Source organism: Mastigoproctus giganteus, chromosome 14, assembly GCF_048544385.1.
Source record: "Mastigoproctus giganteus isolate SK-2022 chromosome 14, ASM4854438v1, whole genome shotgun sequence".
NCBI classification, from domain to species: Eukaryota; Metazoa; Arthropoda; class Arachnida; order Uropygi; family Thelyphonidae; genus Mastigoproctus; species Mastigoproctus giganteus.
Window position 1 is genome coordinate 58,672,437 of NC_143588.1, and position 20,176 is coordinate 58,692,612.

Genomic DNA, 20,176 nt, shown 5'->3' on the forward strand with positions numbered 1-20,176 from the left:
CTGTAGCAATGTTGTGTCCGATGGACCTACGCAAATATCCACTAGACACTCAGCAATGTCCTCTCGCTATTTGTTCATGTAAGTGAAGCTCTTGGAACCTTATTTTGTTCTAAATTTTTCAAAGCTGCATTTGCATAGGTTTTTTTTCTATATGCCATCAATTTATTGGTTTTTATTTTAATTTAATACGAAGATTTTGAAAAGGTTAGATTTATAAGAACGCTTTCTTTAAGGTGGCGAATCCGCATCCAGTAAGCTAATAAAACACTCAGCAACAGTGCGCGTGGTCTACGTTTAGTTTAGAATAAAACTCAGTTATACTGGTGCCAAGTAACAACTCCAAGATCTTCCAAGTTACTCCATTAATGTTCGCTATTTTGATGATGACACTAATTTATCAGTCGATGGACAAAGAAACTTTACAAAAGTGAACGCGTAAATTTTTTTCTTAAAATCCTAATGAATTTTTGCACGCCAAGCTAAAATTAATGGGATAATTAAAGACATTGAGCTTGTTTTTCTTGGGGGGGGGGATACATCTATGCGCTACCGCTGTCTAAGTTTGGAATGTAGAAATCCATGAGGTTAAAATGTCTTTGTATATTTTGGCTGCTGCGCTCCACTTGTAAAAACCAGAAATTTGGGGAACTACGCCCCCCATAAATAGTTGTTTACTACAAACACAGCAGCTGCTGGTCATAAACAGTTACTCGAGTGAAGTGGAAACTACTGTATATTATAAAGAACACTAAAATAGTTATTTTAGCAGTGCGCATGCGCGTCTTTCGTTTGGCAATATCAAAAGTTAGCTTTTTGGAACAGAGCGTTTATCGATAGTCTGTTTTTTGTTGGATCAGCTTTGCTTTGGGTTGAATTAACGCAGGAGAAAATCAAGCCACAATACGTCACCGTGTTGAGTGTGTTCTAAGGCTGAGTTGTCTGCTGTAATGTAAATACCCGGATGCTCAGAGGACACTCGTCTACCCGAGAGAGGTTGACTCGGTCCCCAAATGGAACAGGCCTCATTTTCCAGGAGATTTTGCTGAGCATGCAAACCATAGAATAGGTTTCCTGAATTTCCTACTACGTTTGGCTTTTTATTATTCGTTTGGCTTTTTATTATTACGTAGTAACACGCGCTCATGAATAAATTAGAATGGCTAGAGCCACACGACATTCAAAAATAAATAAATAAAATATATTAAAGTTTTATGCCTCCTAGATAATTTATTCCATATTTGATATTTGTGTTTCTAGTAATTCTTTTATCAAACGAATGAATTCGTTCATCGTTTTATCTGGAGTGCTTCAGCCCTAGATTTTTCACAGAGTGAAAAATCTAAAAATCAATATCTGTGAGAGTTATTGGAAACTATCTTTTTAATGGCTTCGGAATGTACACTAACTGGTGAAAACATTAAGAACGTCCCGTGTTTAGCAAACGGCTGATCCTCCCCTGTTAAATGTGTCGCGGTGAGAACCGGTAAATATGATACTGCAACTTCGTAACATGCGGTACATACGAAGTACTTGATTGACATGGACAATATCTGATGGACTTCGAGAAAGGGATGATTGTCGGATAACGGTGGCAGTATTATAGAAACTTGCGAATCTTGTGGGCTGTTCGTGTTCCACGAGTGGATAAATAGTGGACAGAGCACCAGTCACCGGGCCAATAGCGGGTGCCCACGCCTCACCGATTATCGTGGTGAACGCAGGTTGGGTTGCCTTGTACGGAAAACGGTAGATCATGGACTTTAACCAGGGAACGACCAGCGGTGTTTCCAAGACCAATGAACCCTCCTCCATATGGGCCTTCGGAGTAAGCACTCGGTACTGCCACCCATCTTCAACAATGCCTAAAGTTGGCATCTGAACAACGTCATTGAACCATTGACGACTAGGGAAGAAAAAAGTTGCCTTTTCCGATGAATCAAGTTTTCTGTGAACGGCAGATGGAAGGTGCGACAACAAACTGCAGAGAGGAATCACTCCAATGTCTTGGTCCAATAGAAATAGGCAGTTGGCGCCCATGTTTTTGGGATATTTTACTGAGAATCTCTGGCTAATCAGGTCATCCAAGAAGACAGTCACTTCTTCATAGTGATGGATGACACAGGTTTGTTCCCGCAAGATAATGCGCCCTGCCACGTTGCGGGTATTATTCGAGAGTGGTTCACCCAGCACGAAAGTAACTTTCAGTGGCTACCCTGGCGGCCGAATTCGCCAGAATGAATCCCACAGAACATATCTTCTGGGATTCGTGGATCGACAGATCCAGTCTATATTCGATAATAGGCAAAGTGCCCATAACTGGCACTTGCCAATTATGGGCACTTGCCTCAGTGAAGATGGCATTGTCATCTTCACTGAGCTTCTCATAGAGCGGAGCGCTGCTACTTATTTCTTTACCATTATGAAGCGCATAACTTCTGCCTGGTACAGCAAATACTTGAGAAGAGGGGAGGGTGTCAGTCTCACAAAAAATTATAATAAAAGAAAATAATAAATAAGAATAAGCAGGCAAACACACATGTAGTGAAATGTTCACTCATAATATGTAAATGTTTCTTGTGTCATTACCATATTTTACAATTCAAAGAGCCAGATGACTAATCTGTTGAAACGCCAGAACCAACTAATAGATATCAAAGATAATAATCTGTAATCCACTACTTCCGGTACTACGCTAGAACCAGATCTAAATTGCTATTGGCTAATAAAGTCCTGCTTTAATTACCCTATAAACATATCCTCAGAGTTGAACTTAACTGAGAGCCTTGATTTTAATCAAGAGCAACCTGAATCCGAGATTACAACAGCATTTAATAAAACAATTCTCGTTTATATATTTCAAACACACGCGTATGAGCAAAGTACGTCTCAAATCTGGTATTAGGAGTATCATGGCGGCTACAGAAGACCTCAGTGACACGCAACGGATGCGGTCGTTTGGTTCACGTTCGTCAGACGCTTTCGTGGAAAAGGTTGCGGAAATCGTTGGTGTGTTACGAGGAACTCAAAGAGAAAGTCAGTCGGGGGGAAAAAACGATTTCATCATAGCAGAGCAACAGCAGACCGGATTTGTTGAACAAATCGGTTCTGAGCGCTCAGATGCCATTAATAGCACAAGAAAACACATGGAACGATAGCTTCCATCGACATTTATAAGGCCAGAGAGGCAATTTTTCTTGGTTTTAATTGAAAATTCTGATTTTATATTAAAGGATTGGATGAAGGAAATCTCATTACCAAGATCATAATTACAGAATGTTTTATATTCTGTAATTATAGTCTAATTTAGTTCTCACCTTTTTCTAGATTCGTTAACTGAGAAGGCTTTGGTGGTTCAGTGGCACAAAGCAAGTGTTGTGATCCCATCGAGACAGTATACAGATCATACCATGTTTAGACTCTTAACTCCAGTAAACGTTGGCACTACGAGAATGCAGTATGGTGGTCCAGGTAACATTTTAACTATTTAAAAAAATTAATTTTTAAATCTTGATCTACACTCTTAATACAGAACAGGAAATTATTTCAAAGTTGTTGGGTTTTAGGAGCATCGGCAACTAGGGGCATATTGTTCCATGTTCCAAGGTAGAAAATATGGTGGGTATACACAGTTCAAACTCAGTGTGTGCGTGCTCAAAAGACATTAAAAATTAAGATCATTCGCTGAACTTTTTGATCCAACCGTGCGTATATTTATTACCTTCTTGTATTATCAGTTTCCTGCCACGGCCCTTCTACACCAAATAAGAAAATAAATCAATGGAATAATCCCAGTTATTAGTTTTTTTATCTTATCTACCATTTCTTCACGAAAGTAGGGTTGTAGTCCTCGCTGACCGAAATCTGTAGCCGTACGCACCCCTCGCGATGTCGTCCCACAAGTTGAAGTGCACCGTAATAATAGACTCGTTTATCTAATGAGGTCATTTCCTTTACAATAGCCGCGTACTGCAGTTATCGAGAGTGGTTAAGAACACAAACATCTTGTCCCTATTTTATATTCTTCCAACAACTGCTGTCAGCGGCCGAGCCATCTGGAACCTCCCATTTCAGACCAGCATGACCCCATTACAACGAAAGGAGATAACTAAGAATTAAAAAGAAAACAAAAACGCATTTTTCTCAACAAAAAACTTCAATAAATGCAAACAGGATTGAACTTTCATCAGATATTGTTATACTTGGTGAGTTTTCAATCTTTTCCACAAATTCAATACATTTTGAAATGAATCGAATTAGCTAAGTTAGTCAGAAATTATGTAAAAGAAATTAATTTTTTGTGACTAAACAGTAGCAAAAGCTTTAACTTCTTCTTCTTTCCATTTCAGATGTTTCTGGTTACTTCGCTTGTATCAATGCGACTTTTGTCCTTCAACGCCAAGCCAGCTTTTACCTCTTCAATTCTTATTTGGTGACTACATTCGTCGTGGTCGTTTCCTGGATATCTTTCTGGATCGATGTGACTGCAGTCCCCGCCAGAGTGACTATAGGAGTTACGACTCTTTTAACTCTCACAACAACTGCTGGCCAAGTGCGGTCTTATCTTCCTCCAGTCACTTACATCACAGCTATTGATGTGTGGGCGTTCTTCTGTTCCGCTTTTGTTTTCACGGCTCTTCTAGAATATCCGTTCGCCAGTTACGTTGCCAGAAGCAGGAAGCCAAAAGTTATCCCTGTACAGGTAACACCAAAGAAATATAATTCAAATAGGTTAATTTAAAACTTAAAACACACAAGTTTTCAGGAGAAAAAATCATGCTGCTTTAGCCTGAGACCGAGTAACTCGGCCACGTTGTGAAAAAGTTCATAATTCTTCACCGCATCGGAATTCGAACTCGGGTCTTTTTAACCCGGTATGGGGAGGACGGCATTCTACCAACTGTGCTACCCAAAGGGCACTTCTGTTTCTTGCTGATGGGTGAAGCAGGATATGGTAAAAACAGCATGAATACATGAACCCATTATGTCAGCTGTGTGGAGTGTATCGTTGGCTACAGTGCATCCATGGGTTCTTCCAACAGGATAATGTGCTTGGCCAGAATTGTATAGAACTGGTTCCAAGAACATGGCAGTGAAGTCATCGTCCTGTAGTGGCCTTCCGGTTACTAAATCATTTCAACTAAGCATCTGTGGGATTAGGTGGAATGCAACCACCCAATTTGCAACAACTGTGGAAGGCAGTTGACTCAACACAGACTAGCATTCCTTTGGCATGCTTTCGACACTTCTGAGTCTGTTACTCGACGAATCCAGGCTGTTCTGACCAAAGGGGGACCACTGGCTATTCTGTAGATGTAGCTAATAAAGTAGCCATTGTATAAAGAAAGACAACTTAAGTAAAATTGATGATTTATTCGTAATATTTATAATCTTTCTTTTGCCTCACGTTTCCCTATAAATTCTGTGCTGATTTCTAAATTAAAAAGTTATCTTTTGGTTATACATTTTACAATCTTCTTTTTTTACAGAAATTTGCACTCAAAAATAAAGGAGAAGATTCGAAGAAATCCATTCCTAAGAAAAGTGACCAGGATTCAAGAAGTAGCTATTTGGATCAAGTGTGTCGCGTTGTGTATCCTGTTCTTTTCTTAGTGTTTAATGCTGTTTACTGGCCTTATTATGTGATCTTGACTGACTGACTGGTCGGCTGAATCCAGATCAGGGTACCCCATCCAATATGGCGGCTAGCAAAACAGTGGGGAAAAGCAGAGATTGACAAGTTGTGACTCGTTCACCGTCCTCCTAGGTTGATATGCCTAGGGTGTTCCTCCTCCCCACTTGCCGCTGTTTTTAGAGTGGGAGGTGCCTTCGCCTGTCAATCACTGTTGCCTATCCTCGGCATGTTGGACGGATACCCTGATCTGGAGTTTTACCCACATTCTTTAATGCTGAGGGCTGATGAACTTCATGTGTGAAAGCAATGTAACACTTATCCATTAAGCTTATTTTAATAGAATGTACTGGTTTTTATAAATACACGTTTTACCACTTTTAACCATGTATCTGAGCCATATACACTCATTCAGATTTTATCTGACAATGACCACGTGTCAGCAGTTTTAAGTTTTTACAAGCTATTAATCTGTATTCACATATACAAAACAGACAATTAATTTTTACTCTTATACTGCCTTTTATTTATTTCTGCGCGTATAACCATAACCTTTTGATGAGGTAACGAATTTAGAAGGTTACCAAAATCTCTGGCACATTAAAACCAAAATCAATAAATCAATCAACTCATTGGCATATGCTTACAAGTGATCAGTTCAACTCCACTGGTTATTCCAAGGGTTAAAAACATCACGTTATACAGAAAATCTGGAACATGGCTGCTCTGCACGTAGAATTGCAGCAGTCTCATATTCTGAAATTCCATCCTCACATTCCTCTTTATGCATCCCTGGAAGCAGTTTTTGTTATGCGTAACTGTTATTTCCATTTCATCGGTCACTGCTGACAGACAGAGCGTGCAAATGGGGGGTATAGTGAATGCGCCGCAACGGGGCTCCCGAACTAGTGGCCCAATAGAGGGAGAATTTTTGTCTCGACATAAATAAACCAGGCCCCTTAACTGGTTTTGCATCCAGGCCCCCAAGTACCTTTGCACGGCCCTGCTAACGAAATACCCTTCATACCGAGAAAAGGCTGTGCGCGTGAGGCTGAGCCATACGAAATTAGTGATTTCGTAATTACAGATTGTTTATTTGAAAAACTTTTGATCATAAAGACTCCTGAAGTTGATGGCATATACTCGATGGTTTTGACGAGATTTCCAGGGAGTGCATTGAACCATTGAGGTTGGTTAATTGTAAGGGCATCATTGAACTCGGGTCAAATCCCTTTGGATTGGAGAAGTGCCAGTGTATCGCCAAACATGAAGGCTGTTCAAAGAGTGCAGTTCGTAACCACTGAAGGCAGACGAAGAAAAAATCTTATTGGCAATGATTAAGAGTGCAATCCAGGAGCATTTAGATAGATATGGCATTCTAAAGGGCACACCATGGCTTTAAGGGAAAATCATGTTTAACTAAATTAGTAGTAATTTAGTTAAAACATGATTTACAATAAAATAGTCGAAATTACTCATGATCTGGATGTAGGAAGTAATTTCGACATAGTTTATTTTGATTTTAGCAAGGCATTTTACTCAGTCACTCAGTCGATTATTGTATAAGCTTAAACAGGTTGGGATTATTGGTAAGATTCTAAGATGGACAGCTGCAGAGAAAGAAGGCAGAGGGTTATGATTAATGGATACTCTTCAGATTTTTGTAACGTCTGAAGTGGGGACCATTAAGGATCGGTTCTTGGACTCGAGTTGATGTGAAAACATCTTTGGCGACGCCTACTAAATTTCGGAATGAAGAAAAATCAGTTTGTCAAGAAAATGCAACACGGAAATGACGTCATTTGCGCTATTTCCGTAAAGGTTACTAATCTTCGCGTTTCTTTTAGGTATTTTGATTTGTATATATTGATTATGAAATAAAACAGCATTTGTATTGCTGACAACATCTTCGATTGCGGTACAAAAACATCTTGTACTTGAAATCAAAAGATTAGTTGAGAGTTAGAACCCCTTAAATTTAGCTGATATATAAACATTCCATTGCATTAGTATTTTAATGCACAAAAGCATTGTTCAACCATCAAATCAGTACATCTGAATTTCTACATTTCTGTTGCGATTCCATTAACTCAGAGGGAGAATATTCGTACGTTATTGCAATTAAATTACATTTATAATTCCATATATTATGATACAACATAGACAATTTAAAATTCTAAGAAAACTTAAAATTTTTTATTGTTATATCAAATAAAGTTCAAAACACTTTTAATTACAATTAATAGAATTCCATTGACTGTTGCAATTAGAATATCATTTTTCAAACAGCTCCAAGGCTCCCTGATCAGATATCATCTGCTGTTGGCCAAAGCTGTCATTCGAGAGAAACAAAAAGAATATATTTTTTTAAAATAAACAGTTTAGGGATTTCCCTCCCCACCTCATCCACTGGTTTTAAGTCGTTTAACAAAATTACGCGAAGATGTTTTGGGAAAACAAAACCAACAGGTTGGAAAAAACAAGATGGCTGCTACGCATGCTCCCATTTAACGACTACATACTTCTAGGTATTTAAGACAGCGCATGCGTAACCGCCATCTTGTTCTTCCCAATCTGTTGCTTTGTTTTGGCATTAAATTAAATTTAATATTTTCTAGTCATCATCTAGTTAAATAAACCGTGATTACTGTTTATAATCACTTAAATTTAGTAAATTGAAAGTGATTCTAGTAGCGTTAATGCACCTGCGAGGTGATCTGATTAAGGGAAAAGGAGACATTCTGATGTAAGAGAAATAAAATTAAGTGCGCTAAAGTCGGAGGGGAGAACACAGGTACTAATATCGAGTCTAAGAAGTTTGGTTCATCATGAGGATTAGTAAGTTATTTTGGTTAAATTCAAAATAAGTGTCTTACCCGTGGATCTTTGCGACACAGAGGTTAGTGATAAAGGAAGAAATTCGTTTCCGGATTTTAAACTGTATACAAAAAAAGGGGAAACCGGTTTCCAGTAAACGGTTTAGAGGTCTCCCCCCCACCCCTTCTTACCATTAGTTTTAAATCTGGAAACAAAATTACCTGAAGGAATAGATCGTGCAATCACTGGGAAGCAGTACAATGAGCAAAGCTTATGCATTGCTCCGTGTCGCAAAGTCATATTCTGAACTTTAACCTCTATTTTAAATAATTATTGTCTACTGATTGCTGAAAACAGTGTCCTTTCGGTTTTTTTTTTTTCATTGTTGTTACTCTTTATTTCATTGAAGATGCAAAAAAAAGGATGTCCAATCTATTTGGACAACAAATTTGAGAGAAATTTTTTCTAAATTTTAAGACATTAAAACCAAGAATGAACAAGATTTATATATTCCAGGACTTACCGATGCTGTACCAGTAGAAACAAAGGCTGCGAAGAAATGTTGATAACGCAAGAGTAAAATGTCGCTTCGTTCAAATTATCATTTACTGAATAGATCCACAAAGCAGAAAATAGTGCCTTTTATTAAGGCATTATTTTCTGTATTTGTCGTTAGTACTAAAATAGTTAGAAGAACTGGAAATCGTAAAGTAGAAGGAAAAACTCCAGAAGATGGGCACATTAGCATTAGTAGAGGCATATGATGCAAGAAAGCAACCATATCCAGCATCAGCCAAAAAAAAAAAAAAAAGAAAAGAAAAAGAAAAAAACCTTCCCATTTCACCCATCCACTCGCTCCAAATGTTTGTCTAGTTCTGTCTTCAATTTATTTAAGCTATCAACTTCTACAACAACAGATGGAATTTTGTTATCAACAACCCACTGGCTAAATGCAAACTTCCGCACATCTGTTCCACAACTGTCTTTCCTCAATTCGAATTTATGTCTCGTCAGGCGATTAATCTGGGAAAGAGGAAGAATTCCATCAGCATTGCGCATGTTCAACCCATTCAAGGCCTTATACATCTCAATCAGATCACCTCGCAGGTGCCTAGTCTCCAGAAGCTACAATTTACAGAACTTAAGCCTTTCTTGGTAAGAGGACCTCTTCGTTCCCCTTAACAGTCTTGTTGCCCTTCTCTGTACTCGTTCTAGCAACTGTACATCCTTCCTAAAATGGGGCTTCCAGACCTGTACGCAGTACTCAACACGTGGCCTGACCCATTGCCTTACACAAAGGGATAATCACCTCCTTTACCCTGCTAGCAAAATTCCTGTATATCATTGAGAGAAAACCATTACTCTTGCAAACCGTCTGCACGTCTAAAAAACTTCATATCTGACTGCACCGTTACTCCCAGGTCTTTTTCATTCTTAACCATCCTGAGTGTAGTACCACACAGTTGATACGCTACTGTGGACTTACTGCAACCCATATGCAGTACTTTAAATTTGTTAATATTAAAATTCAGTTGCCACCTCTCAGCCCATCTGCTCAACTTTGCAGGATCCTGTTGCAGTAGCATATTGTCTTTAGTGTCATTAACAACCCTGCCTACCTTCGTATCGTCTGCAAATTTAGACATTAAGTCTGATATATTTTCATCCATATCATTAATAAATGCAGAAAACAACAAAGAACCCAACTCTGAACCCTGTGGGACTCCACTAATAATATTAGTCCACGAAGAGCAGCGACTATTGATTACCACTCTCTGTCGTCTCCCACTCACCAACCTTTTATCCATTGTAGCAACTTACCCTTAGTCTTTCATGTGCAACAGCATCAAAAGCGTTCTTGAAATCCAAGTATATGATATCAAAATTATTTTTGGCATTCAGGTCCTTTGTAACCACATCATAGTATCGAATCAAATTGGTCAGACAAGACTTCCCTTTAACAAACCCATGCTGTGTCTGAACTATTACTGCAGTCTTGTCTAGATGATCCTGGAATGCATCTTTAACCAGTGACTCCATTATTTCTCCCGGACAACAAGTAAAAACTAACAGGTCTAGTTACTTGTGTCACCTTTTGAACCTCCTTTGTGACTTGATTACAGACTAGTTTATACCTGCCATAGTCTTCTGTGTCGCCTGATATTTTATATGCATCCCATGCATTTTTTTTTTCTTTGCCACATGTCTCATTAGTTCATCTCACATCCATTTAGGCCTTGAACAATATTTCTTAGTTGGTACAAAAAGCCGATAGCTTCCAAGATTAATTCCTTCAATTCTTCCCATTTAGAATTCACCGTTGGTAACATCATCGGTTGACCTCACTGTATAGAATTGAAAAACTGTCTCAGACCACCGTAGTCACCTTTACGAAAGCAAATACCCGTCCCTTTACCCCTGATGGTAGTTACCTCAGAGTATATCCCACTTCAGCACAGTGATGACTGCCACCTAGTGGTTCCTTTATCTTCAGATTCTTAATGCATGAAAGATCACTACTGATAATCAGATCAAGAGTATTACTCTCTAGTTGCCTTCCGAAAATGCTGCTGTAGAAAACAAGATGGACGGGGAAGCCACATTAGGTAGTGCAATATCAACGCAACTCGTTGAGAAGGCATTCACAATAAGAGACGTAACAAAATCGATTCCATTTCACCTACTTCGGTGATTTACTAAGAATTAAACAGGATGAATTCCTTTTACTTAAAAACATTTTCTTTAAAATTTCCTCAAATCGTCCATCTCTTTGAGTGATGCCTCCTGAAAAAAAAAAAAAAATAAAGAAGCGCTCTTTAGAGTTTACAGAGAGCAAAATTTCTAAATAACAATAATTTTCTAATATATTTAGGTAAGGACGTTAGGTGGCTGTTTCCATGAGAATTAATTACTGTAGTTAATAACCACGTGAAATTAGTAATACTAGCTGTACTCAGCAAATTCTATAGATGTCCGTGTTTGATCGTGAGGAAGTAAGCCAGTACGCGTCGAATCCTTTCTCATTTCTGTAAAATAAAACTATTCTTTCTTTTAAGGTAGGCAGCGCTAGTAGAGAAAATTGGCCCGTTCTGTAAAATAAAACTATTCCGAATTTTTATATATTCCCATGTTTCTGCACACCTAGGAAGAAATAAATATCTTCAATTTGAGACCAAATCAATTAGACCTTTTGTGCGCAATGGCTACAGCTAACTGTATCCGTTGCGCCAGCTGTCCTAAAAAAATGTAGTACCCGTGTGGTATCAATATATACGAGTAAATGTATTCAGGATCGGTCTTTCAGAAGTATCCTGAATACATTTGCAGAGACACGAAAAGGCGTGTTTCTTCTTTGTCTCAAGATACGTTCAACACAACCAGGGAGAGTTCATGGTGGCTGACACGTCTTCCACGTTCTGACTGTGACACACTCATAAATCCTTAAATTGCTTACCTTATAAACTCACAAAACAAATAAACTCGAAGTTGATAACGATAAAATGATGAGTTCTGAACGTATTAAAACATAACGAATGGCAATGAGTGTATGAGCTCGCGTGCGCAACGTGGGCGTACATTAATGAGAACAATGCACAAAAGCATTGTTCACTCATTAAAATCGGTACAGCTAAATTTCGATAGTGAATGCCATTAACAGAATGGAGAAATATATTAAAATTAAGCAAAATTTATAATTTTCTGTTAAATATTATGATACAACAAATATAATTTAAAATTAAGAACATTTTAAATATTTTATTTTTATATTATATAAAGTTCAAAACACCATTAATTATAATTAATAGAATTCTATTAGATGTTGCAATTGGACTATCAATCTTCAAGCAGCTTGCCTAGGCTCCCAAAGTTAAAGAATCTCGTTAATTGTACTAACATGGTACCAGCATGGGGCATTAAAGTATTATCTGTGATATTAAAGTACATTTGATGAGATTCTTTAATTTCTGAGGGTCGGGGAAACCCTCAGTTTGGGGGTTTCCTTACAATACAAAAAAGGAGTAATTGGTGACACTTCCACTGGCAGCCTACATTCCTTTATGTGTTTGCGGTAGGCGCAAAGTAACTAACGCTCGTAGGCGTCGGTATATTGTGCCTGCACCTGCGTGTATTTCGCGGCCTGTTTGCTGGACAAAAAACCCGAGCACCGGGAGAGAAAAAAACTATCCAACCTGATATCATCTGCTGGTGGCCAAGTGTCTTTCGGGACGGATAACCTTGCTGTCTCTCCAATGAGACAGACTTAGTCTCAGGTTGAAAATAGCCTTCAAAGTATTCTTGCTTCTTCGTGCAGCAGTGCTATTCCATGACACTTCATTTCTGTATCTGTTCACACAGAATGTAGTAGTTTGAAACTTGATCTGGAAATATCTTCAATCTCTCTGTCCAAAAGAGCATAAAATGTAACGATTCGCAGTGCCCATGCAAATTATTTCACCACCTAACTCATCCATTACTAAAGCTCATCAGAATAGAGTTGATTCGTCTCAGTGCATCGGTTTTTATTAATAGACAAGTAGTGACTGATTCCCCTTTAACAACTACAATCAAAATTCAATATGGCTGTGCCATATGAAATTAGTGATTTCATAATTACAGATTGTTTATTTGAAAAACTTTTGATCATAAACACTCCTGAAGTTGATGGCATATACTCGGTGGTTTTGAGCGAGATTGCCAGGGAGTGCATTGAGCCATTGAGTTTGGTTAATTATAAGGGCATCATTGGACTCGGGCCAAATCCCTTTGGATTGGAGAAGTGCCAGTGTATCGCCAATACACGAAGGCTGTTCAAAGAGTGCAGTTCGTAACCACTGAAGGCAGACGAAGAAAAAATTTTATAGGCAATGATTAAGACTGCAATCCAGGAGCATTTAGATAGATATGACATTCTGAAGGGCACACACCATGGCTTTAAGAGAAAATCATATTTAACTAAATTAGTAGTAATTTAGTTAAAACATGATTTACAATAAAATAGTCGAAATTACTCATGATCTGGATATAGGAAGCAATTTCGACATAGTTTATTTTGATTTTAGCAAGGCATTTTACTCAGTCGATTATTGTATAAGCTTAAACGGGTTGGGATTACTGGTAAGATTCTAAGATGCAGAGCAGAAAGCAGAGGGTTATAATTAATGGATATTCTTCAGATTATTGTAACATCTTAAGTGGGGACCCTCAAGGATCGGTTCTTCGACTCGAGTTGTGTGAAAACATCTTTGGCGACGCCTACTAAATTTCAGAATGAAGAAAAATCAGTTTGTCAAGAAAATGCAACGCGGAAATGACGTCATTTGCGCTATTTCCGTAAAGGTTACTAATCTTCGCGTTTCTTTTAGGTATTTTGATTTGTATATATTGATTATGAAATAAAACAGCATTTGTATTGCTGACAACATCTTCGATTGCGGTACAAAAACATCTTGTACTTGAAATCAAAAGATTAGTTGAGAGTTAGAACCCCTTAAATTTAGCTGATATATAAACATTCCATTGCATTAGTATTTTAATGCACAAAAGCATTGTTCAACCATCAAATCAGTACATCTGAATTTCTACATTTCTGTTGCGAATTCCATTAACGCAGAGGGAGAATATTCGTACGTTATTCAAATTAAATTACATTTATAATTTCATATATTATGATACAACACGGATAATTTAAAATCGTAAGAAAACTTAAAATATTTTATTGTTATATCAAATAAAGTTCAAAACACTATTAATTACAATTAATAGAATTCCATTGACTGTTGCAATTAGAATATCATTTTTCAAACAGCTCCAAGGCTCCCTGATCAGATATCATCTGCTGTTGGCCATAGCTGTCATTCGAGAGAAACAAAAAGAATATATTTTTTTAAAATAAACAGTTTAGGGATTTCTCTCCCCACCTCATCCACTGGTTTTAAGTCGTTTAACAAAATTACGCGAAGATGTTTTGGGAAAACAAAACCAACAGGTTGGAAAAAACAAGATGGCTGCTACGCATGCTCCCATTTAACGACTACATACTTCTAGGTATTTAAGACAGCGCATGCGTAACCGCCATCTTGTTCTTCCCAATCTGTTGCTTTGTTTTGGCATTAAATTAAATTTAATATTTTCTAGTCATCATCTAGTTAAATAAACCGTGATTACTGTTTATAATCACTTAAATTTAGTAAATTGAAAGTGATTCTAGTAGCGTTAATGCACCTACGAGGTGATCTGATTGAGGGAAAAAGGAGACATTCTGATGTAAGAGAAATAAAATTAAGTGCGCTAAAAGTCGAAGGGGAGGACACAGGCACTCATTTTGAGGCTAAGAAATTTGGGTCATCATGAGGATTAGTAAGTTATTTTGGTTAAACTTCAGAATTAGAGTCTTACCCGTGGATCTTTGCCACACAGAGGTTAGTGATAAAGGAAGAAATTCGTTTCCGGATTTTAAACTAGTGCAAAAAAAGGGGAAACCGGTTTCCAGTAAACGGTTTAGAGGTCTCCCCCCCCCTTACCATTAGTTTTAAATCTGGAAACAAAATTACCTGAAGGAATAGATCGTGCAATCACTGGGAAGCAGTACAATGAGCAAAGCTTATGCATTGCTCCGTGTCGCAAATACCAATGGGTAAGAGGCATATTCTGAACTTCAACTGCTATTTTAAACTATTGTATACAGATTGCTAAAAACACTGTCCTTTCGAGTTTTTTTTTTTTTTTTTTTTTTTTTCCCCATTATTACTCTTTATTTCATTGCAGATGCAAAAAACGGATGTCCAATCTGTTTGGACAACAAATTTGAGAGAATTGTTTTCTAAATTTTAAGATATTAAAACCAAGAATGAACAAGATTTATACATTCCAGGACTTACCGATGCTGTACCAGTAGAAACAAAGGCTGCGAAGAAATGTTGATAACGCAAGAGTAAAATGTCGCTTCGTTCAAATTATCATTTACTGAATAGATCCACAAAGCAGAAAATAGTGCCTTTTATTAAGGCATTATTTTCTGTATTTGTCGTTAGTATTAAAAGGGTTAGAAGAACTGGAAATCTTAAAGTAGAAGGAAAAACTCTAGAAGATGGGCACATTAGCATTAGTAGAGGCATATGATGCAAGAAAGCAATATTTTCCAGCATCAGCCAAAAAAAAAAAAAACACCCTTCCCATTTCACCCATCCACTCACTCCAAACGTTTGTCTAGTTCTGGCTTGAATTTATTTAAGCTATCAACTTATAGAACGACAGATGGAATTTTGTTCCAGAAATCAACAACCCACTGGCTAAATGCAAACTTCCGCACATCTGTTCCACAACTGTCTTTCCTCAATTTGAATTTATGTCTCGTCAGGCGATTAATCTGGGAAAGAGGAAGAATTCCATCAGCATTGAGCATGTTCAACCCATTCGAGCCCTTAAACACCTCAATCAGATCACCTCGCAGGTGCCTAGTCTCCAGAAGCTACAATTTCCAGAACTTAAGCCTTTCTTGGTAAGAGGACCTCTTCGTTCCCCTCAACAGTCTTGTTGTCCTTCCCTGTACTCGTTCTAGCAACTGTACATCCTTCCTAAAATGGGGCTTCCAGATCTGTACGCAGTACGCAACACGTGGCCTGACCCATTGCCTTATACAAAGGGATAACACGTCCTTTACCCTGCTAGCAAAATTCCTGTATATCATTGACAACAAACCATTACTCTTGCAAACCGTCTGCACGTCTAAGAAAACTTCATATCTGACTGCACCGTTACTCCCAGATCTTTTTCATTCTTAACCATCCTGAGTGTAGTACCACACAGTTGATACGCTACTGTGGACTTACTGCAACCCATATGCAGTACTTTAAATTTGTTAATATTAAAATTCAGTTGCCACCTCTTTGCAGGATCCTGTTGCAGTAGCACACTGCCATTACTGTCATTAACAACCCTGCCTACCTTCGTATCGTCTACAAACTTAGACATTAAGTCTGATATATCTTCATCCATATCATTAATAAATGCAGAAAACAAAAATGAACCCAACTCTGAACCCTGAGGGACTCCACTAATAATATTAATCCACGAAGAGCAGCGACTATTGATTACCACTCTGTCTTCTCCCACTCAACCATCCTTTTATCCATTGTAGAAACTTACCCTTAATACCATTCTGCTCCAATTTGTACAGTAGTCTTCCATGTGCAAGAGCATTAAAAGCGTTCCTGAAATCCAAGTATATGATATCAAAATTATCGCTGTTGCACAGCAAAGAAAAAGATTTTTTTCTTTGCCACATGTCTCATTAGTTCATCTGACATCCATTTAGGCCTTGAACAATATTTCTGAGTTGGTACAAGATTAATTCCTTGAATTCTTCCCATTTAGAATTCACCGTTGGTAACATCATCGGTTGACCTCACTGTATAGAATTTAAAAACTGTCTCAGACCACCGTAGTCACCTTTACGAAAGCAAATACCCGTCCCTTTACCCCTGATGGTAGTTACCTCAGAGTATATCCCACTTCAGCACAGTGATCACTGCCACCTAGTGGTTCCTTTATCTTCAGATTCTTAATGCATGAAAGATCACTACCGATAATCAGATCAAGAGTATTACTCCCTCTAGTTGCCTTCCGAAAATGCTGCTGTAGAAAACAAGATGGACGGGGAAGACACATTAGGTAGTGCAATATCAACGCAACTCGTTGAGAAGGCATTCACAATATGAGACGTAACAAAAACGATTCCATTTCACCTACTTCGGTGATTTACTAAGAATTAAGCAGGATGAATTCCTTTTACTTAAAAACATTTTCTTTAAAATTTCATCAAATCGTCCATCTCTTGACTGATGCCTCCTGAAAAAAAAAAAAATAATGATGCGCTCTTTAGAGTTTACAGAGAGCAAAATGTCTAAATAACAATAATTTTCTAATATATTTAGGTAAGGACGTTAGGTGGCTGTTTCCATGAGAATTAATTACTATAGTTAATAACCACGCTTACACCACGTGAAATTAGTAATACTAGCGAAAATTTCGCAAGTTCTCTAGCTGTCCGTGTTTGATCGCGAGCAAGTAAGCCAGTACGCGTCGAATCCTTTCTTATTTCTGTAAAATAAAACTATTCTTTCTTTTAAGGTAGGCAGCGCTAGTAGAGAAAATTGGCCCGTTCTGTAAAATAAAACTATTCCCAATTTTTATATATTCCCATGTTTCTGCACATCTAGGAAGAAATAAATATCTTCAATTTGAGACCAAATCAGTTAGGCCTATTGTACGCAATGGCTACAGCTAACTGTATCCGTTGCGAAAGCTGTCTTAAAGAAATGTCGTACCCACGTGGTATCAATATATACGAGTAAATGTATTCAGGATCGGTCTTTCAGAAGTATCCTGAATACATTTACAGAGAGTGTTTCTTCTTTGCCTCAAGGTACGTTCAACACAACCAGGGAGAGTTCATGATGGGAGGCACATCTTCCACGTTCTGACTGTGACATACTCCTAAATCCTTAAATTGCTTACCTTATAAACTCACAAAACAAACTCGAAGTTGATAACGATAAAATGATGAGTTCTGAACGTATTAAAACGTAACGAATGGCAATGAGTGTGTGGGCTAGCGTGCGCAACATGGGCGTACATTAATGAGAACAATGCACAAAAGCATTGTTCACTCATCAAAATCAGTACAGCTAAATTTCTATAGTGAATTCCATTAACAGAATGGGGAAATATATTAGAATTAAACAAAATTTATACTTTTATGTTAAATATTATGATACAACAAATGTAATTTAAAATTAAGAAACTTTTACATATTTTATTGTTATATCAAATAAAGTGTAAAACACCATTAATTATAATTAATAGAATTCAATTAGCTGTTGCAATTAGAATATCAATCTTCAAGCAGTTTGCCTAGGCTCCCAATGTTAAAGAATCTTGTTAATTGTACTTGGTAGCAAATGATAGTGGATTAAATAATAAAGTACATTTAATGAGATTGTTTAATTTCTGGGAGTCGGGGAAGCCCCCACCTGAGGGCTTCTTTACAATACAACAAAAAGAGTAGATTGGTGACACTTCCACTGGCAGCCCACATTCCTTTGTGTTTGCGGTAGGTGCACAGTAACTAACGTTTCTAGGGGCCGGTATATTTTGCCTGCACCTGCGTGTATTTCGCGGCCTGTTTGCTAGACAAAAAACCAGAGCACCTGGAGAGAAAAAAACCATGCAATCTTATATCATCTGCTGGTGGCCAAATGTCTTTTGAGACGGACAGACTTAGTCTCAGATTGAAAATAGCCTTCAAAGTATTCTTACATCCCCGTGCAGCAGTGCTATTCCATGACACTTTCATTTCTGTATCTGTTCACACAGAATGTTGTAGTTTCACCTGAATTATGGCCATGAAACTTGATCTGGAAATATCTTCCATCTCTCTGTCCAAAAGAGCATAATATATAACGATTCGCAGTGCCCATGCAAATTATTTCACCACCTACTCATCCATTACTAAAGCTCATCAGAACAGTTGATTCGTCTCAGAGTGCATCGGTTTTTGTTAATAGACAAGTGACTGATTCCCTTTTAACAACTACAGTACAATGTTGTAGATAATCAAGACATCACATGCGTGGCAGCCATCTTGTTTTCTGTAACTGTTGATTCATTTAGAGTCATTGGTTCTCAAACTTTTTTGGTTCACGGGGCACTGTAAAACGAAATTTTCTGGCTCACTTTGTGTACAAAATTAAAAATATATTAGTATATTGTTTAAATTATGAATATAAATAACTATTCTGTAGCTATTTATATCCACTGGCTATTCTGTAGATGTAGCTAATAAAGTAGCCATTGTATAAAGAAAGACAACTTGAGTAAAATTGATGATTTATTCGTAATATTTATAATCTTTCTTTTGCCTCAGGTTTCCCTATAAATTGTGTGCTGATTTCTAAATTAAACAGTTATCTTTTGGTTATACATTTTATAATCTTTGTTTTTTTACAGAAATTTGCACTCAGAAATAAAGGAGAAGATTCCAAGAAATCCATTCCTAAGAAAAGTGACCAGGATTCAAGAAGTAGCTATTTGGATCAAGTGTGTCGCGTTGTGTATCCTGTCCTTTTCTTAGTGTTTAATGCTGTTTACTGGCCTTATTATGTGATCTTGACTGACTGACTGGTCGGCTGAATCCAGATCAGGGTACCCCATCCAATATGGCGTCTAGCAAAACAGTGAGGAAAAGCAGAGATTGACAAGTGACTCGTTCACTGTCCTCCTAGGTTGATATGCCTAGGGTGTTCCTCCTCCCCACTTGCCGCTGTTTTTAGAGTGGGAGGTGCCTTGCCATGTTGGACGGGTACCCTAATTTGGAGTTTTACCCACATTCTTTAATGCTGAGCGCTGATGAACTTCCTGTGTGAAAGCAATGTAACACTTATCCATTAAGCTTATTTCAATAGAATGTACTGGTTTTTATAAATACACGTTTTACCACTTTTAACCATGTATCTGAGCCATATACACTCATTCAGATTTTATCTGACAATGACCACGTGTCAGCAGTTTTAAGTTTTTACAAGCTATTAATCTGTATACACATATACAAAACAGACAATTAATTTTTACTCTTATACTGCCTTTTATTTATTTCTGCGCGTATAACCATAACCTTTTGATGAGGTAACGAATTTAAAAGGTTACCAAAATCTCTGGCACATTAAAACCAAA

At 37.7% G+C, this 20,176-nt stretch overlaps 1 protein-coding gene across 1 annotated transcript; it reads left to right on the top strand.

The window, feature by feature from the left end:
* The first annotated feature begins 2,909 nt into the window (after window positions 1–2,909).
* On the top strand, window positions 2,910–19,624 carry LOC150075152 (glycine receptor subunit alpha-4-like). The gene is made up of 5 exons (XM_090388380.1): window positions 2,910–3,033; window positions 3,325–3,468; window positions 4,347–4,699; window positions 5,487–5,576; window positions 19,454–19,624. Exons 1-5 carry the CDS (start codon window positions 2,910–2,912, stop codon window positions 19,622–19,624), a joined length of 882 nt encoding a protein of 293 aa, XP_090244506.1.
* The last annotated feature ends 552 nt before the right edge of the window (window positions 19,625–20,176 follow it).

Excerpts from the sequence above, each read along its gene's own strand:
- LOC150075152 (XM_090388380.1), top strand. The coding sequence starts at position 2,910 with ATGGCGGCTACAGAAGACCTCAGTGACACGCAACGGATGCGGTCGTTT. Across the intron at positions 3,034-3,324 it reads ACGAGGAACTCAAAGAGAAA|ATTCGTTAACTGAGAAGGCT; the intron begins GTCAGTCGGGGG and ends ACCTTTTTCTAG. Across the intron at positions 4,700-5,486 it reads CAAAAGTTATCCCTGTACAG|AAATTTGCACTCAAAAATAA; the intron begins GTAACACCAAAG and ends CTTTTTTTACAG.